Genomic DNA, 19,367 nt, shown 5'->3' on the forward strand with positions numbered 1-19,367 from the left:
TTGGCCAGGTGCACTGCCAGCAGGAATCTGCACTTGGATGGCATCTAACAGAGTGGCTGGGAGCATTCAAGGCAAAGGCAGGGTTTAATAAATACACTTAATCATTTATGTTTTGACCTCAGCCCAGCCTCGTCCTCAGACGCAGAGAGCGGGGAGTTGGAACCGCACTTTGTCAAGGCTCCTTTGGCAGAGCAGGACAGCCCAGCTCTGAGGAAAGGCAGATCCTTCAGAAAGGAGAGTAAAAGGTCAGCACTAATCCAAAAGGACAAGCAGTGTATGTCTGTGTGTATATTGGGTTTCACATATGAAATCCAGTCATGATAAATCTGATGGCTTTAGAAACATCTACTTTGATTAATGAAAACATAGTTCCCATAGACCGTGGGTTTCATACTTCAAAGTTCCCCTGGATTTAGGACCTTAGGTTTTGCTTATTCATATAACATGCAGGAAACTATTTTTAAATGAATAAGGGGGTTTAAAAAAAGGCAAGAAAAAAAAAAGGCAAATGTTTCAACATCGGTGGTACAGATAGGCTGGATAATAAGGAGCAAAATTAACAAACAACAGACATTTTATTATGCATTTTACAATAATGTTTACATTCTTTCCTCTATATTTGTTTTTCCTTGAAAAGATTTATGTATTTATAAAAATATCTCGCTGCTCCAGCTCTGAAAATTGCAGCCTCGCTCGTGTTTGAAAGCCTTCAGGATGGCTGTGATCACTGGCTGTGCTCGTAATCATCCAAAATGCTCCTCCTGAGCCCCTGGTTAACCCCTTGTGAAGGAAGAGACGGAGTTTTTCGGGATGTGGGGAGGAGCAGGAGGGTGAGATGGTCCCTGAGGACCTGCTGAGCTTCCACCACGACATCACTGTGATCCTGAACGTTGCCTTGGCTGCTGTCCTGAGCGTGTGGCCCTGTGGGACGTGGGCAGTGGTTGGGCACCCTCCTTCTGGACCATCCTTCATCCCATGGAGCTGCTGGGCACGGGGGCTCCCAAGGCCACTGCTTCCAGCTGCTGCGTGTTTGCTCAGAGCTCCTTTAGAAACACTGACAGAGGAATAAACAGGGGTTTTGTTTACAAGCCTGGAGTGCTGGGGAGGGACGAGGAACCTCTCGGGCTCGCTCAGCCAGGAGTTCAAAGGGATTTGGAAGTGTTGGTTGCCTGTGGGACTGGGTACCCCGGCCGAAGGCTCCATTAATTAAGTGCACTCACAGGATACAGAGCTGGTGAGTAATGTCCTGTTTATAACAGGACTGTGAGCAGTTCTGGAAAAAAAGAAACTCTGTGGGAGGGGAGATGACAGGGAATAGAGTCACTCCGAAGGCTGAAGCTGCTGCCATCATTTCCAAAGGCAGTAATTAACACTTACACCTCGGTGCAGCAGCCGTGCACAGAGATGAGCTGGAGCACTCCATCCCACTGACCACAGCGGGCTGGGATTGCAGCTTGGGAGGGGATCAGCAGCACGTGCCATGAGCATGGACACGTGGTGAGCAGCCAGATCTGGGGCAGATTGGGGGATGTTTCTTCCTCCACCCCCACATGAGGCATTTGCACAGATCCCCGTCCGAGCACTGAGAGCGGCCGCTTTGTGCCGTTCCCCCTGGAGTCACAAAGTTCTGGCATGGAAGGGAACTGGCAGGGCCTGTAGGAAAGTTTAACCTCTGATGTTTAAACGGGGTATGTTACAGTTTGACTCACTGCTTTGGGCAAGGATTTCCGCACGCTGGTCCCTCGCACGCCCGTGGGGTTCTCGCTGCTGGCCGAGGTGTTTCTGGGCAGCTCCCACTGTGCTCACCAGCATGGCCAGGGCCAAGTGGGTTGGGACTTCCTTCAAAGCCCTCTCTTGCTCCTGAAGAGGCAGGGGAAGTGATGGGCAACCCCTGCTGTCCCTCCAAGCCCCTCTTGGTACACTCCAGGGTCCAACATCACGCAGGGTCAAACCCCATCCCGTTGATCAGGATGCATCTTCTATCGGTGGAAATTGGCAGGTCATTCCCCCCTCCTTCCCCATTGACTCTGTTATTTTTGCCCACACTTATGTTGCAATATGCAAGGTGAGGCTCAAAACTGTCAAGCTCTTTAATAGAACCATTACTGTATTTTTGGAGAACGTTCTCTTTTTGATTTACTGTTCCTTAGAAGACAGGAAATGGAGCTACTTGATTTCATATTTTAAACAAAGCCGTCCAGAGGTTTAATGAAAAAAATTTTCCCTGGCTTTCGAATTAAAGGGCTATGGTGAAAGATTTAGCTTAGCTATTTTGACTTAGAAAAATAACACACTAGGAGCATTAAAACATTTTGTAAAAATAGTTTTTACTACTAAGTTTTTTCAGAGAAGAAAATAAGTTTCTCTGGTTTTCTCACTCTCAGTTGGTGGGGCTGGGAAATGAAAGGACATTTCCAAGTTTTAGGGTGGGTTTTTTTTTTTTAATTACTTCTGTAGAATTTATTTTGCTTTTATATTAAAAGCCTTGAAACAATTGCAGTGCTAAATCCTGTGTGTCCAAGCAAGGTAATTTGGTGTGAGTAATAACAGAAGCCTTTGCCATTAATAAAAAGAAAGATGGGAACCTGATGCTGCTCCGGTGGCAGAGGTGGGAGGAAAGGGCAGTGCTCCTTGGGAGGCAAAATGTCCATGGAAGGGGAGAAGTGGGTGGTTGTTTTCAGGCAAAAATTAAAGTTTTAATAGGAAAATCCTGTGTGTGGAGCAGAATTAGCTCAGTTTGGGGCAGTGTAAAGCCAAACACCCTGGAACTGCAAAACAAAGCTCTTTTAACTTAGATGGTCAAGCCAGGGGTCCTGTTTGATCCATTTGGGTTGGTCTGGGGTTTTTTATTGGTGGTGCTGTGAGTCTGGGATGGTGCTTGGACATCATACAAAGAAGGCTGGTGGTCTTCATTCCCACCCAGTTTCATCTCCAGTAAATAAGGGGAGGAGTGAGTGCTCTGCTGGCCTGAAAACACCGTGCGATAGATAGGATGAAATATTGACATAATTTTAAGTCAAAGGGATTTTTTTTCAGTGATTTAATGAGGTTTCACCAGGATTTCACTAGTAATTGCTTGACTCAAATAATACCTAATTTGCTGGTTCTCGAGTTGTTTCTAAATGAATTGCTCCTTTTAGGTGGAACCTGTTCCGCCGCCAAAGCCGTATCCGGCCGGGGGACAGAGGGAAGTCTGGGCTTCACACGTCAGGCTCTGATATTGGTGGCTGTCAGTAGGGTTTCAGCGGTCTGTCAGTGGCAGCACAAGGCAAAGCCTGCCTTCTCTCAACCCTCAGTAATCCCTGGAATCAGCAGGAGCTTTCTCAGCCCCGCTGGTTCTGCAGGCACATTCCGGCGGCGGGTCTGGGGGATTTTGGGAGCAGGACGCTCCACCGAGGTTTATTTGTAAACTTCCCGCTGGCCGACGATGGGGAATTTGATCCGTTATCAAGTGAGATACTGGGATTGAAAAGGGGAGAGCAAGGCAGCCAGGGAGAGAGAGAGAGATTACAATTTAATAAATAGCAGAGATAGGGTGAGCTGCTGTCAGCGTGAGTTTAATGCCATTAACCCGTGTGCCGTTGGGAACGATGTTCAGAGGGCAAAGCACCCACAGGCTCCTGGGAGCAACCAGCCCACTGCCCTGTCACACACTCCTCAGAAGAATTTTCCAAGGTGTAAAAATACCCAGGACTTAATTCTGCCTTGAAAAAATTATTTTGCTCTGTTACACGTGCTGTGTGCTGATGCAGTGGCAGGACAGACAGGAAGGTCTGTGACAACTGGTCTTGTTTTTCCTGAAGTGCTTTTGTTTTACATCAGAAAGGGACAGAGCCAGGGATTTACAGTAGGAAAGGACCTGCCTTCTCAAACAAGGTTCCATCTTCTACCCCTACACCTGGAATAACCTCAGTCACACTCTGCATGGTCAGCTTTATCTGGAACTCCTTTTGTCAGTGTGTGTATGGAAGTAAGGAGGAATCTGTGGGTTCCACTGCAGCACAGAGCAGATGCTGGTGCACAGACCTCTCCTGTTACTCACAGGCAGGGCAGTCACCCACGGGCTGCAGTGGTGGCTGCTGAACCACAGCTGGATGTCTGGACATCGATGGCATTGCCAGATGTGCACTGCTAACATGGAGAAGGAGTGAAAAGGGAGGAAAGATAAAACTAGAGCTTCCCCAGCCTTACAGTTCTTTTTTTTTTTTTAACAAGAAAACTTCCAGTGCAGTTAATCCCTCTAACCTGCATTTGCATTAACACTTGCAACCTCACACGTTGCTGCTAAGAAGTTTTGGCAGCTCCTGGCCCTGATTGCAGGGGTAACGCTGCACTTGTCTCCTTTGCTCTCACTCAAGTATCTCAGGAGCCAGAGCCCGGCGCTCCACCAAGTTTCTCCCTGTACACATAAGCAGGCATCTTGGCAGAGCTTCAAAAGCCATTTGCCTTATTATTCATATGTCTGCTTATAGGAGCAGAAATGCTCCCATTTCTCACTTTAGGAATAAAGGCAGACACCAGGAAAGAGGAGATTTCTCATCTCTGCCGCAGCCCTGCAAACCTGTGGGAGCTCATCATCCCCCCGCTGCTTCCCTGGGGTTTGGGAAGCAGGTTTAAAAGCCCCCCCAGTGGCTCTCTGGGTATGTGAACAGCCCTGTCAAAACCAGCTGAGATCTGGGGGGTCTTGGAGTATGTGCAGAGTGGGAGGCTCAGGGTTGCATGAAACCATAGAAGGATGGCTTGGGGGGAAAAAAAGCTTCAAAAAAAGACCCAAGTTTTGCTTTTCCTCCTGCCTTTAGGAAAGCTGACATCGTGAAAATGTTTCAGAGACTTAGACATCATCAGAATCACTTCTCCTTCTTGCTGCATTTTCTCAAACAAACCTCAAGAACCCTTGCTTTAAAACAAATTAGTAGACTGGAGCAACCTTATAAATCCAAAGACCCATTAAAAGTTGAAATATTTGGTCATTCCTCCTCTTGGTTTAAACTGGGATTCATCCAGAGTTCAAGTGCATGTATCACACAAGAGCCACGGCCCCATTTTGTAGAGGTCCATTTTAGTGTTGATGGTTTTCTAGTGCCAGGAATCCACTCTGCAGCCAGGCGAGGAGATAAATCAAAAGTCGTGCGCGCCGATGAAATTCAGGAGCCAGAAGTCACCATTGCAGCCCATATAAATCCCTGAAATGCCAGCCCTGGTGCTTTTGTCCATGCCATTAGAGTTCAAAATTATCTGCCCCTCTTTGCTGATGTATGGATTAACTGGCTGCCCGAGTGTTTACTAACGGTTATCACCCGGTACTTTGGACGTTATCAGAGGAAGGGACGCCTGCCGCGGGGCTTGGTCTCTCACCCTTTCTATTACCACCTGTCAGTGGCAGGGGGTGTGTTGTGAAGCTGTACAGTCACAGACTACAAGTGTAGATAGTTTCTGACGGCTGATCAAAGGGGAAAACCAAAGGCCTGATAACAAGGACGTGTTTCATGTACTTTTAACTTTGAGAAACCATTGGCATTTGCATTTTCCACCCCCCCCCCCCCCCCCCAGCTCGGTAGGCTGGCAGAAACCAGGCACAATAAACGCTGCATATTCAGTTACCTAATAGTGGAGCAAATGGTATGTGCTTGAAGCAACAAAGCATAACTGTAATCTTGTTCCAAGTGGGAATGATTTAAGTAAGCCTTCGCAGAAGACTCGCCGTATAATAAAGGAGAATAATTTTAATTTGTACTTTGAAGTGATCTTGAATTCAGAATCTAATCTTTGCGTTCGGCAGAACATCATCCCCTGCTGTGAATGAGGTAATAACTGCGAGTCAAGGGGTTATTTGAAGTATCTTTTGTAGGTACGTGCGCTCCCTCACAAGAACCAGCATCTTCAGTAACGTGCTGCTGGTGAAAGAGTCTCTGCTGGAGCACGTTTGACCTAAAACTTCACCAGGCAGGAACAGAGAAAACCCACAGATATCCCAGACTGAGGGAAGGGCTCGCTTTCTTCCTTCAGCAGGCACACTTCAGACACCAGGCAGCTCTGCCACGCTGTTGCAGTTCTCTGTTTAAGAGCAAGAAAGGGGTTTTAGCTGAAATTTCTGCCTATTGGCAAACTGACTTGGCTGTTTCCATTGTGTGAGGTAAGAAGGGGATCTCAGCAGCAGCCCAGTGGAAGACAAATCAACTCTAAAAGCAATTTCTAGTTGTCTAACATATACTTAAAAACATATGTGTGTATTTTTAACATTGCATGTCATTCACGTTTTGTTATTGTGCTGCTTTCATGACTCTCACTGCTGTGAGACCAGAATTGGGTCTGTATTTTTAATTTTACCTTTTTGCTTAGAGTTGCTTGGTTAAAGCTGGTCAGTACTCAGGGCTCTACCTAATCCTGCTGTGCTGGTAACACCAAGACAAATCAACTTTTTAAAAATTACTTCTAGATGTCTAACACACACTTAAAAATATATATATATTTCTTTTAACATTCCACAATCATTCACATTCGCATTATTAGCTGCTTTTGTGACTCCCGTCGGTGCGAGACCATAATTGGGGCTGTGTTTTAATTTAACCTTTTTGTTTACAACCGCTTGGTCAAGGTTGGTCGTTATTTAGGGCTCTGCCTGCCCTGCTGTGCTGGTAGCACCAACACTTACAACCAAGCTGCTCAAATAAGCTTCCCCGGCCCCAAGGCGCGAAGGGCTCCGTCCCTTCCGCAGGGTGGGGTGGGAAGGAGGTCGGTGCCGGTGCATCCCAACCGTGTCCCGTTGGTCTCTTTCAGGTGCCTTCGACCGGAGCGTGACCCTGCTGGAGGTGTGCGGGAGCTGGCCCGAGAACTTCGGCCTGCGCCACATGTCGTCCATGGAGCACACGGAGGAGGGCCTGCGGGAGCGCCTGGCCGACGCCATGTGCGAGTCCCCCAGCAGGGACATGGTGGGATCAGGAACAGGTACAAAGAAGAGGTGTGATCAGAGATCACGTACATCTCACCCAATGGTGATTTTATTTTAATTTTTTTTTTTTTTTTTTTTAAGTTTTTGCTTTTCCTTTTCTCTGTACTCTCTCTCTCTCTGATTAACTTTTGGTGGCAGGGGGTGTCATTCATGGAAGGGAATTAGTGATACCTCACACAAACACAGGCTGAGAAGCCTTAAATAACTCAAAGGAAAATACTGGCATGTGAAACCCTTTATCACAAGGGCTCTCCTCCCTCTCCTGCCAGCCCAGGAGCACCCGAGTTTCTCTGCAGGTTGCTGCCCTTGCCCGCCCTGCTCCAAACAATGTCATAATCACACATATCCTCATTTTGTGTCCTGAATAGGACACAAGCCGCTGGTTCTGTAATCCAAATTAATCCATCTTCATCAGTGTCCATTATATTGATAAATTATATCATCTGTTTAAGTAAATGGAACGGCACGTCAGAGATTATGCTGTCAGGAGGGGCCCGGTGGTAGGAGATGCTCAGAAATTAAAGTGCAGTTATTGCGGTTTTATTGTCTCCATTAATTTCGGCTTGTTCTGAAAAACACCTCTAGTAAAAACACCCCACAGTAATGGTGGCCCCTGACATCAGCTGCCAACTCACTTGTTGCTCTTCTGGCAGCTTGCCCAGGAAAGAAAAGGAGGAGAAACTCTGGCAGGAAGGTGTGGGAATGCCAGCCCCTGGATCTTTTCAGGAAGGCTTTGTGGGGCAGGAGTTGTCTCTTCCTTTTGCTCTTGCCCTCGTGTATTGCTGAGGGTCTTGTGCTGCTCTGAGCTCTTCCTGCTCCCCCAGAAGGCTCAGGGTCTCTCCCACCAGAGCTCCTGCCCTGCTTTGCAGGTGGGTCACCCTTGAGCACATACAGCAGGTACAAAACTGCATCTACCTCCCACAGTCTGGGAGGAGGACGATTCAGAGCAGAATTCAAGCCCTTGTAACACAGCTGATCACCTTTCCAGCTGTCTCTCCTCTGATTTCCATCTTGGGAAAGATGAAGTCAAAGGATGGTTTAAGATTTGGTATTAACAAAAAGAGTTGGTTGAAGACTGAGTCTGTCACAGATTTGGTGCAAATTCTTCGCCAGCCTGTTCCCTGGGATGAGGCACTTCATGTGTCCATGACTCCAGAGCTCCATCACTGCAGTGAGGGTGGAGGTGCCTCACCGTGCTGGTGTGGAGTTTAATCAGCTCATGTCTCTAAAGGGCTGGGAAGGTGGAAAAAACAGGCTGTGAAAATAGAGAAAGGCACATATTTCATCACTTACTGACCCCCACTGTGATCAGTGTGAACTTTGGGAGGGTATCCACTGCTGATAAAGGGTCAGCACCCCTCAGGCTGGGGATGGTAGGGGAAAGGTGAGGGGAATACCTTCTCTGAAAGCTGAAGCCTTCCAGACGTGCCAAGCTAAGGTGACTCACTGCCCTGGAGACTTCACAGTCTATTATCTTGTAAACCAAGAACTTTGTCGGAGGCAGAGCCCTGTATTTTCCTTCCATTTCCACCAAGCCCAGCTGATGGCAGTGAGAGCCAACCTCTTTGGCAAAAAGGATGAGGCTCACAGCACTGCAGGTGTAAAGGCAGCAAGGAGCTGTTTGTAGGGGTGCCATCACTGAGCAAAAATTCATCCAAAGAAGTTTCTCCTTGCTTTTACTCCTAGACACATAAATCTCCCTAATGAGGGTAAGGTGGGTGCCAACTCAGAGCAGCAAATGTGCGCAGCAATAATGAGTAACGTGAGCACTGACCCAGCTCACCCCATCCCACCGCCCTCCTCCCTCTCCCATTAACACTCTGGGTTTTCCTGCCTGTTGTGGGATCCTCTCTACCACTAACACACTTTATTCTCAGGATCTGGGCATGTGGTGACCCAGAGCAGCAGAGAAAACCTAGTGATAAGGCGTTGAACTCCCGTGCCCTTTCCACTTCCATCCCCTAACAGCTCTTGAGCTGCTCCTCTTACCAGACAGACATAAAAAAGTTCTCTCCTGCTCAGATGGTACCTGGAGAGCTGCACTTGCCCAGGGAGTCAACTGGCACTCACTGCCAGCACCGTTCCTCAGGCTGGGAGCGCAGGGAAGGGCTCATCTGCTGCTTAATAAATGGGGAAAGATAAGTGTGGAGCTGCATTACCCTTGCTTCAAAGAGGTGTCTTTGTTGGAGAGTTTTCACTTCCCCCAAACCACTCACATCGTAACCAAACCTCAGCTGAACTGACTTAGCTTTGAAAACATGCACTTTTCTCCCTTGGTTTCTCTGCTGCCCACTCACTGCAGCAAAAGGACAGCAAAGAGTTCAACAGAAAAGGACACGCTGTAGGTTTGCTTGTTGGTAGTTGATTTTTATGTTGGTGCTGCTTCTAAAACCAGTGGTTATATTTCTGCATTGCACTCAGAATTGTGGAAGTTATAATCTTCCTTCTAATAATCCTAAAATGGCTTATTTTAACTTGCTCATGCCTTTATGTTATGCACGCTGTAACCCCTATTGGTGCTCCTTGGATTCACTTCAGTCCTTGAATAGACTTTGCAGAGATTTAACGAAACTTGCAAAGTCTTACTCGAGATGCAGCACGAATTAATGAACATTTCTGACTCGGAATGTCAACAGATGGAGCATGTGCAGTGCACAGGTCCACTGTGTGGACAAAAAATGGGCAGTTGGGTGGACAGTGAGACTTTGTCAAGTGCTCAACTGGCCCTGACATGCACTTAATGGCAGGAGATAAATAGATTCTTTTAATGCCTTAACTGTTAGGGCATAGCTGACACGTAGATTTATATAGTAATCAGGGCTGATATGCTGCAGGAGGGAGGAGGAAGCATGTGCTTGTGGTGCACAGACCTGAGGGGGGGGACATATTTGCAGGGTCTTTGTTTCCTACCTGCCCCCTTGCACTGCAAAGCAGGAATGGCAACGCTAACCCTGGGTCCTGGCTACTGGCAGAGGCAGAAATGACCCAGAGATGGGTCATACCAGAAACATCACACTGGAGGATGCTAAAAACATGAGGGATAATCTGGCATTTGCAAGGAAGGGCAATTAGATGGGTCTTTCCCACCTCCAACTCCAACTGGTTGCCAAGGGCTGTTGGACAGTGGATGGGAGAAGAACCAGGTCTGGAAAGTGACCCCCCCCAAAAAATCTCCTTTCCTTGTGACCTAAATGATAACTCCAGTCATCCAGCTAGTTGACTTGATTGGGAAACCAGCTTTTCTCCTTGTTATCCAATTATCCAGACGACCCATGTCTATCTTAAGTGGAGTCTGCTGTACATAAGCTGTCAGCCCAGATACACATTTCATTCCGAAGAGGGCGTAAATTGGCAAAGATGCAAAAAGATGTTTTTGCTGTTTCTGTCAAACTCTCACTGAATTAAAAAAAAATTAGGTCTACTACCAAATGTTAGTGGTCAGTGCCCTCTTTTGCTTGCAAAGCTTTGTTTTCAAGCAGCTACAATATTTACATTTGCAGTGCAGCTTCTGAGTGTGTGCTGGAACTTCAGAGTGCATTCCCCAAAAAAAAGATTTATGTGATTTATAAAACTGTGCTTTCAGGAGACAAATATCTCTGACAGCATTCCACTTCAACTGGACATGCAGAAATTGCCAGCCCAGGCTAGAAATCTTTTCCTCCAAAAATACTGTTTAGTAATCAGTAAATCCTCTGATTCACCTATTGCTTCAGCAAGTACGTTTCTCAAGCTTTCAAATGCATTTTGCTAATTTCTAGGCTTAATATTTGAAATCAGTCTATCATAGGGGGCCAAACCATTACAGCCTGAGCAACAGGATAGGGTTTTTTTTTTTGAAATATATATTTCTTCCAAAACTCCTGCAAAACTCCAAGCCCGTGGGAAGCCCATGGCACAGCGGTGAGTTGCACCTCTGGCCCTCGGAGGAAACCATCTGGATTCCTTCCAAACTTCATGAACAAACTCATAATGCGATGAAGGAAGCTCATATGTTGAAGCAAACTCTTTAACCTGATTAATGGGATGTAAGTAAGTGGAGCTAATTAGACGTGCTGTTGGGGAATAGCCCGTAGGAAACCCGGGATCGATGTTCCGGGCACTTGGGATCCTGGTCCTCAGCCAAAACACCGTGTGGCTACACCAGCCTGAGCCTAACTCAGGGTCTGGACACCTCTGAGATTTGCAGGGGATGATTCTGAGATCTTAATGTGAAATTTGGGGGTTGGAGAAGTGAAGTCACACGTTTCCCGGTGTGCCTGGGTGAGGTGGGAAGCGGAGGGAGGAGAGCGAGCCAGTGACTCCTGTGCAAGGAACATCCTTCCTGGGGATTTTTCCAAAGATATCTGTGCTCACAAGCTGTGTTCAAAGATCAGCAGCCACCTGGGCATAGATGTATCTGTACATTTAGTTTCAGGAACAGGATTAGCCCTTTATAGAGTCAGAGCTTCCATTGGTACCTTTCCCTCCTTGCCTCCCTTCCTCCCTCTCTCCCTCCTTTCCTTCCTCTTCCTTTTAATTTATCCAAGACAGTTTTCCCCTTCTCTCTCCTCAGCTGGTCCTAATTCCAACTCAGACACGGGCTGTAGGAACACAGGAACACGGAGCAGTGGGTTTTCCCTCCAAAGAGCATTTCAGCCAAGAGGTTTCTGCACAGGTTCAGTGCAAAACCAGCTGGGGCAGCAAACCCACTGGTGGATCAAATAACATCCATGCTAAAAGCAGCCTTTGAACTTTCAGAATATTCATCCCAGGGTCAGAGATTAAATTACCCCCTCAAATAAGTCGAAGAGCTCAGTGCAGTTCTTCCTGCAAAAGGTTTATTTGGATGGGCCTCGTTTAAAAGGAAGGAAAATTCAGGCTCTTTAGGAGCCACTATTTTTGAAGTGCTGGACAAGAGGAACATTGGCCTTGCACACATTTTGGGGCATTGAGCACTTCAGCCTGGGCTTTTTGCTCTCTCCTGCCCAAGGGTGTCCCTGAGCAGTCCCATCCCAGTGCCCTGACAGGGCTAGGAGGAGCATTTTTCATTTCCCTGTAGTTTCTCAGGTCTCCAAATCCATTTTGCCACCAACCTTGGGAGTTTTTAGTGGAAGTTCTTCTGGGTCATACATTATTTAAGGGGGAGGGGGATGTGAATGCTGAAACCATGAATGTTTCTGGTGGGAATTTAAGTTCATTGCTGTTTGTAGAAAAATTCTAAAGGGAGCACTGAAGCCACAAGACAGCTCTGACTTTCTGCCACTTGGTAACAAGTTGATCAACTGCATTTGCTTATTATCAATTGTGGTGTGGGGAGATTCCTTCTCTTTTTCTTCTTATTAAATCAAGGCATTTTTTTTAAGAAATATTTTATTTTTGATACAGACACAGCCGGTGAAGTAGCAGTAAAAAACATCACCCCAAAGAGGCACATGGCTTTGAAATGTTTTGGTATGTAACACAACTGTATTGTTATCAGGTCTTAACTTTTGCACAAAGAATATTTTTTTTTCCCTTGTTCTAAAAGCAAACCCTCTCTCAGCTTTCCAAGGGCTTACATGTACCTAACGTGGCTGTAGGGGGACAAACCAAAAAACAAAAAAAAATCAAAGTGTCTCAAGTCATTTCACAAATAACATTGTTCTGTTTCTCTCCTTAAACGAACAAGAGTTTCTTTGATTTTTTTTTTTTTTTTAATTTAAGTCAAATTTAGGATTCTGCTGTTCAGAGCAGAGAGGTCACAAGGCCCTAATGTATTTAGCATTGACTGCCCTCTCTTGTAGTGCGTCTATTAGTCAGTAATTTGATTTGTACCTATTCATTTGCAGTCCCTGCAGGAGCTCTGAGCTGGCCCCAAGTATAATTGGTGCTGTCTCTATTTTTACATCATTAGATTAGCCCCGACTCCTGGCCACTTGTTGTCTGCGCTTGTCTGTCCATTTATACAACCTAATGTAACACAAAATTCATTACTGATCACATTACTTTCAACTCTGAAGCCAGCTTTGTGATAAACATTTTGTTAACCCTTTCCTGCCAGCGCACAGACCTGGGGGACAAATGCACTTTTCCCTTTGCAGAAAAATCGATATCATAATAAAGCAAAGTGCAGTCACATTTCGGGATTTGTCGTTCCTCCCGGAGAGAGAAATGGGGAGGAACACGTAGGAGATGACTAAATGGTGCCTGCATCCAGGCATCCACGCTGCTCTGGGTGGAATGAGCTCAGCAGTGTCCTTTTCTCCTGGAATATAAAGAAGTGACACGAGATAGGGCCAGCACTCAATTTAAAACTTAATTCCTTACTCATTGTTCTGCAAGTGTTTTAGCTCTTCTGGTCAGGCTGTAATCAGGTTACGACATTATTGGAACTGGACATTTTCCTTGCAGTGCTTTGTCTCAGAGTGGCGAGCAGAGACACAGTTCCCTTTCTCCTTAGAGATTTGTTATTGTGATGGGGTTTGTTTTGGTTTCCTTTGCGTTGTTGTTTTTCCTCCTAATGATGAAGCAAATTCACTGCAATACTCCAGAATTTCATGGGAAAATTTAAAACTCTGTCGTGTCTCGCTTGGCTTTGCTCACATTTGACTGTCTGCTGAGTCCCTCCTAAAGCATTCAGCTGTTTGCATCCCTGAGGCTTCTGCTGTTAATTCCAGGGGGAACAAGAGGAGAGCCACGGTAGGTATTCCCACAGGGAATTCCCAGCTCCACATGCAGCATCCCGCCCATGAGGCGATGCCTGCTAACCCAAAGAAATATATTTTGGTGCACAACAGCAAAAGCTGTTGATTTTTTAACAAGTTTTCTAAATTCATTTTCTGTTTGCACAGCTTGGCTTGGAAATCTGTTATTTTGAGTTTTCTAAATATTTAGAAATATTTCTCAGTGTTTATTAAATCTTCCCTTTAAAAGTCTGAGGCCTGAAGTCTGCCCCACACCGAGTGGTCCCACACTGAGCAGGGGGGCAGGAGACTACAGGATTTTTCCATCTCTAATTTCTGTAATTACCTTGTCATTCCTTGTAGGATTCTTTGCATGGTATTTTTATGTAGAATACGACTTATGGCAAGCATATCTCTCTTAGTAAGTATAAGAGCCCTCGTCTCCCAGCATTTGAACCAGAACTGGTATTTTTACAGCTGTTTTGTGAGCCAAAACTTGTTGCAGCTGCTGAGGTGGTGGCAGAATAAAGACAAGACAGTTCCTGTCCCTCCTCCCAGGCCCAGCAGCCCTGGAGAGCTGTTTGGGATTTGCTGATTTTTGGGGTGTGCAGCACAGGCCATCACAAAGCTCTCATAAAGTATGCATTACCCTCTCCGGGGGAGATGGGAGAGGAGGCTGTGGGATGGAAACCCATTTGTGCAATAAATTGCTAAGCAGTCAAACTGTTAAATGAACACTTATTAGGGAGGTAGGATGAAGCATGAGTCACCAAACAGCAAAATACACATTAACACAGCAAAACCCCCAGCAGTAAATGGAAGGTCAAGAGCCAAAAGAATGCAAATGTCCTGGTGTGAGCCAACCCTCTGGCCCTGCAGCCTCCAGTGCTCTCAGCCCCTCTTCCACAGCAGGATCCAAAGCTCCTGCTTTGGCATCAGCAGGCACAGTTCCTTTGGTGAGCTCCCAAGGTGCCACCTCTGCCATCTCCAGGTCCTTCTCCCACACCTTTGGATGCTGTGCCATTTGCTGTTGTTGGGCTCTGCCCTCACCTCTCATCATCCCTTTCTCTTAAAGAATACCAGACAAATAATCTGTTTTTTGCCATAACCCTGCCTTGCTGTCCATGGTGGAGTCTGAGAATAGCAGGCCTTGACTGATGGTGGTGGTGGCTGTCTGATGCTTGTAGGGTGTCTTAGGGGATATGGTCAGGCAGGAGGGGAGAGGGATGGGGAAAAGGAGAAACGAACCCAAAGGGGATTTAGACTGAGGGAGGATCTCACTCATCAGTGGGGAAGGAGACTCCCTGGAGCATCCCTGTGGGACCAGATCCAGAGGAAGCAGGGTTGTGGCCAGGTCCCTGGCAATGCTGGGAACGCTTAGTTCTCCTTGAAGTATATATCCTAATTTGTGGTATGAAAAGATTAGCTTCCCTTCCATTCCTAGCCTGCTGTCTCCCCACCATGGATAATACATAAAACAGTAGACTTTTATTCATTAACATTTATGAGAAAATGTTAATATTAAACTGTAAGTGAAAAGCCCCATCTTATTGAATTCTTCTGCTGTGTTATTGGGAGCCTAATTTCATTTTGCATTTAAATAAAAACCAGATGACGTTCAGGACGGTCAGGGAAGCATTCTGTAAGTGAGAATTTATCTTACAATCTGGGTAAACAATGTCTCATCATTTAACAGTTATTATAAATAATGGCTTTTTAAGCACTTTGCTGGGAGTTCATATTGGCTCCACACGGGTTGCACTAAGGGAGAGAGAATTTCAGTGACATCTTCCAGGCATCCGGTGAGGAGGAATCATATCCTGAGCTCACTTCTCAAGCTGCAGCAGTTTTCATCCTCCTCTGGTTATTATTGCTCAATATTGTGTGCCCAGAAATGCTAAGAGGAAGAAAAAACAAAAAAAAAGACAAATTGGTTGGAAGCATTTTGGAAATGAATAAACCATCGACGCTGCTGCCCCCACAAAAGGGGAAGGTGTTTGGGCCCCTGCAGAGGTTCATGCAGGTGATTGAACCTCCAAAGGGACATTCTTCCTGTAAAAATGGAAGTTGTACCTTCAGAGGCTGAAAAAGTTGTTGAGGCAAAACATAGACAAAAAATATCCTAAGCCAGTTGCTTTTTTTGTGTGTTTCTGGTGGTGCCCTGTGAAGTGACATCAGTGCTTGAGAAGGTGTGAGCTAAGTTAGAAAATGAGTAGAAACTCCTAAAAAATGTAAATAGCTTATCCCCCCACTCCTGTTGCTTCTATTCTGCCTTCCATTCCTGTCTCTTCAGATGAGGTGGTGGTGCTTTGGTGCTCTCTGGCTTTGCCCTGTGCTCGTCAGACATCAGAACCTTGGAGATTCCTCCAAGGCATTTCCCATCACGGGCAGGAAGCAGCTTCCCCACAGTCTGTCCTGCATGCTGGGGAGGGAGGAGTTAGTTTTCCATGCAGACAGAAGCAGGTGGTGAGGGGATGAATTTTAGAAGCAACTGTCCACTGTTGTGAAAAAATACCAAATTTGGGAGGGTCTGATGTGGCTGGTGGTGTGTCACCTCTGGACACTCCAGGAAGCCACCTTCCCTGTAATATGGCCATTCCAGGACATAAACTGTTGACTGCCCTTTTCTTTGTGAGGCATTTTTATCCCATTTTCCAAAAAGACCCCCAGAGCTCAAACACCATCTTCTTGTATTTATTTATTTCTGGTATTTATTTGTTATTCCCTTGGTCAGTGACTTTCTTGGTAACTGCCCAGCCCATGAACTCTGTGTTTACACCAAAAGCTGATGGTGTTGTGAAAGACAAAAGGTCAGTATCACTTCTCTGGCTGTTTCTAAAGAGGTTTTTCTGGGAAGGCTGCAGGCAGGAAGGTGCTGGCAGGGTCAGCAACCAGGACCTGCCCTGTGTTCCAGCTCCAAGCTGGTATCATGGCATGGGAGCGAGGAGCCAGGAGTGGCTGGGGATGGAGAGCACAGGCACAGCCCTGATGTCAGGTAGAAATGACATTTGGAGTCTTAATCAAGAGGCAAATTAACTTCCCAGCCTTCCTCCCTCATCTGCAGCCATGGAGGCAGCAGTGGGAGGGGAACTGCACAGGGACAGATCCCTAACCTGAGATTTGGGGGTGCTTTCTTGCCTCCACTCAGGGCTACTTTTATCCAAACCCTTAAAAAAAAGCTTTTTATTATCTTATGCCAGGATTGTGTTGTCTCTTTGGTTTATCTTTTGGAAACATGGCTGGCCACCCATCCAAATGTGAGCGAAAAGTCTGCAGAGGAGCCCAACACGAGGAGCAGGTACTTACGTGAGCTTCACTGCCAGATGCCCAAGTGCAAGGCAGGATCTGCCCAGCCTGAGATGATTTAAATCACCTTTTTTTCTGTGGGATGTGACCAGAGGAATGCCTTGGTTTGCCATCAGGTCTTTCAGATTTCACACACAGGGTTACCTTCCACCACGTGCCCCTCCAGCAGCTGCAGCTCATCCACGCCTTTGTAAGAGTGTAACTACAAAGATGAAGCATAACAGAATCAATACTCAGAACAGTTTTTAAAATATGACTTTTGAAAAAGCAAAACCACCCAATTTACTATTTCCAGCTGCCTTCTGGTTTCAGGAGCACAAATGGGAACTGCTGTGTTGAACAGCTCCATTAACGAAGGGCCGAATTAAGCTTCAGATGTCGTTTTTATCAAGGCTCTTTCATATTTATGTCTAACATCAGAATTTGGAGCTATATAAATAAGAGAGAGTGTATTAAGAGCCCCAAGCAATCCTGCAAAGGAGAGAGCCCACGAGGTTGGCCTGTTGTTTTTCCAGGCCGAGTTAATACTCGGCCAAGGTAAAGCCTTGATTTTAAGGGGCCGACTGCGAGCTCTGAGTGCTTCATAAAATTAGGGCTGTGCATAGAAAATTGGTCTGCTTGAAGCAGCCATGTCCACATCATCTTTAAAATAATTGACTAGATAGACTAAATAAGTTGCATTAGGATTATTTGGGTGGGTTTGGAGTTCCTCAGTGACACTAAACTAGCTCTGGGGAAGTGAGAGGAGGACGACTCTGCTCCTCAGATCTCCACCTGAGCTCTCCCGACTCGAGAGCCTTGAACTGTTTAGATGAGCAGACAAGGCTGAGGCTGTGGTGACATCATTTCGTGAGCTTTAACAAAATTCTTCTGATTTGGACCAGCTGAGCATCTGCTTCCCCCAGACTTTCAACTTTTCCTTTGAATCAAACCCAAATTCCAGTCTGGTCTAGCTTCCTCCTCAGCATCACTCTGCACTGGGGGAACAGCCCAGAGCCTCTCACTGGCCCAAAAGGCCACTTTGTGTCAGAAGTACTAGAAGTTGTGCCAGAATTACTTTGCTTTGTAATATTATACTCTTAAAATGAGCTTGGCAGTGTGTTTGTGTCAGGAGCACAGAGTGCACGCACGCAAGATACACTGAGCACGGGAGCTGTGCTCCTCTGGGTTGCCTTCCCTTCCTACCTGAGGGTTTTTAAGGAGGCCCAATGACTGAGGTAGAATCACAGAGAGGAAAAAATCGGGTCTTAGCTGCAAAAGAAACTGAAATTTGGAGGGTGAGGTCTGAAATCCCCGGTGCAGCGTGTTGGCGAGCACTGCCCAGACCCTGAGGTGACCACCAGGTTTGTGGGTTTGACCTTCAGGCAACTTTTCCTTACCCAGCCTTTTTGCTGGGACTGCTTGGCCAAGCCCAAGGAGGAGAAGGAACCCCCCAGCACTCCCCAAGTTCTCCTGGCCATCGCATTCCTGCAGGGGGACTTTGCTGCAGCCTCCTCTGGGACAGGACCCCCCATCCCGAGACCTCACGGGGCTCCAGCTCTAGTGGGAAGGGGGATGCTCAGATCCACACGTGGGGCCCACACCTGCTCTGGATAGAAGCCTGGTGTTTCAGGAATAGCATCATTACCTCCAGAACTCCTGAGTCAGATCCCAAGAGTGCAGTGGGTGCAGGACACGGGGCTGGTAGGTGTCATAAACATGCATTTTACTTTGAGTTTGTAATTTCCTTTGTGGAGTCGAGGCTGACAGAGGGGTCAGTGTTGAGCAATCCGAGGCACTCCCATAACCCTGGGAATGAGAGACCAAACCCAGGAATTTTAATACAGTGTTTTCTCTGCAAATGCTTTTGGTCTGATATACACAGATGTGCTGCTTGCGTAACTGAAGATGCGAGATAGTTCTGCCTAAGTACATTAAAAAACTCGTCTATGCAGTGGCTCACACAGGAAAACATGTATTACATATAGAATATCTTACAGGATTTTATAGTAGCAACATAGCTAAACTTTCAGCATGGGGTAGGAGAGAATTCCTTTAAGCTCAAACAACCACGGTTGCCTGTGCATTTAAAAACCTCTTCTGGAAATGTACATGGTTTGCAGGATGCGATGGGCTACAGAAATTGTCTTCCACAAGCATCTGACTGTCGCAGCTTTTGAAATTTCACATACTGACTAAAATCAGCAACTCATCCTTCTGAAGTGCCATTTATGTAGGAAAACATCCTAAACCTCTTTACAAAAATATACAGCTCTAGGAAACTTGAGATTATTTTTTAAAAGCAGCAGAGTCATTGTGAAAGTGCCTATCATGAAGAATATTCTCCCTCTAAATGCCAGTCCTTTATCTGGTGCACTTTTGACCTTCCATAAAATGCTCAGAGTCAAGTCTGGCGAGATGCCAAACTCTTGGGTCTCCTGCTCCGTGGGCTTGAGTTGTATGGAGCTTCTTGGAGTCTCTTTCTAAAGGGG

The 19,367-nt window shown here is 46.3% G+C and overlaps 1 protein-coding gene across 8 annotated transcripts in view; it reads left to right on the forward strand.

Moving 5' to 3' along the window:
• The window catches only part of BCAS3 (BCAS3 microtubule associated cell migration factor), a 302,017-nt gene that overhangs the window by 273,760 nt on the left and 8,890 nt on the right, over window positions 1-19,367 (forward strand). For 2 of the 8 annotated variants that reach the window (XM_050321860.1, XM_050321861.1), the window contains 2 exons: window positions 6,778-6,945; window positions 12,314-12,379. In XM_050321860.1, coding sequence (XP_050177817.1) covers window positions 6,778-6,945; window positions 12,314-12,379 — 234 coding nt within the window. Of the gene's footprint in view, window positions 1-6,777; window positions 6,993-12,313; window positions 12,380-19,367 lie in introns of all 8 variants that reach the window. The other 6 variants (XM_050321862.1, XM_050321863.1, XR_007629761.1 and 3 more) reach the window with 5 other exon arrangements.

The sequence above is a fragment of the Myiozetetes cayanensis genome, unplaced genomic scaffold (genome assembly GCF_022539395.1).
Source record: "Myiozetetes cayanensis isolate MyiCay16 unplaced genomic scaffold, myiCay2020 scf27, whole genome shotgun sequence".
Classification (NCBI taxonomy): domain Eukaryota; kingdom Metazoa; phylum Chordata; class Aves; order Passeriformes; family Tyrannidae; genus Myiozetetes; species Myiozetetes cayanensis.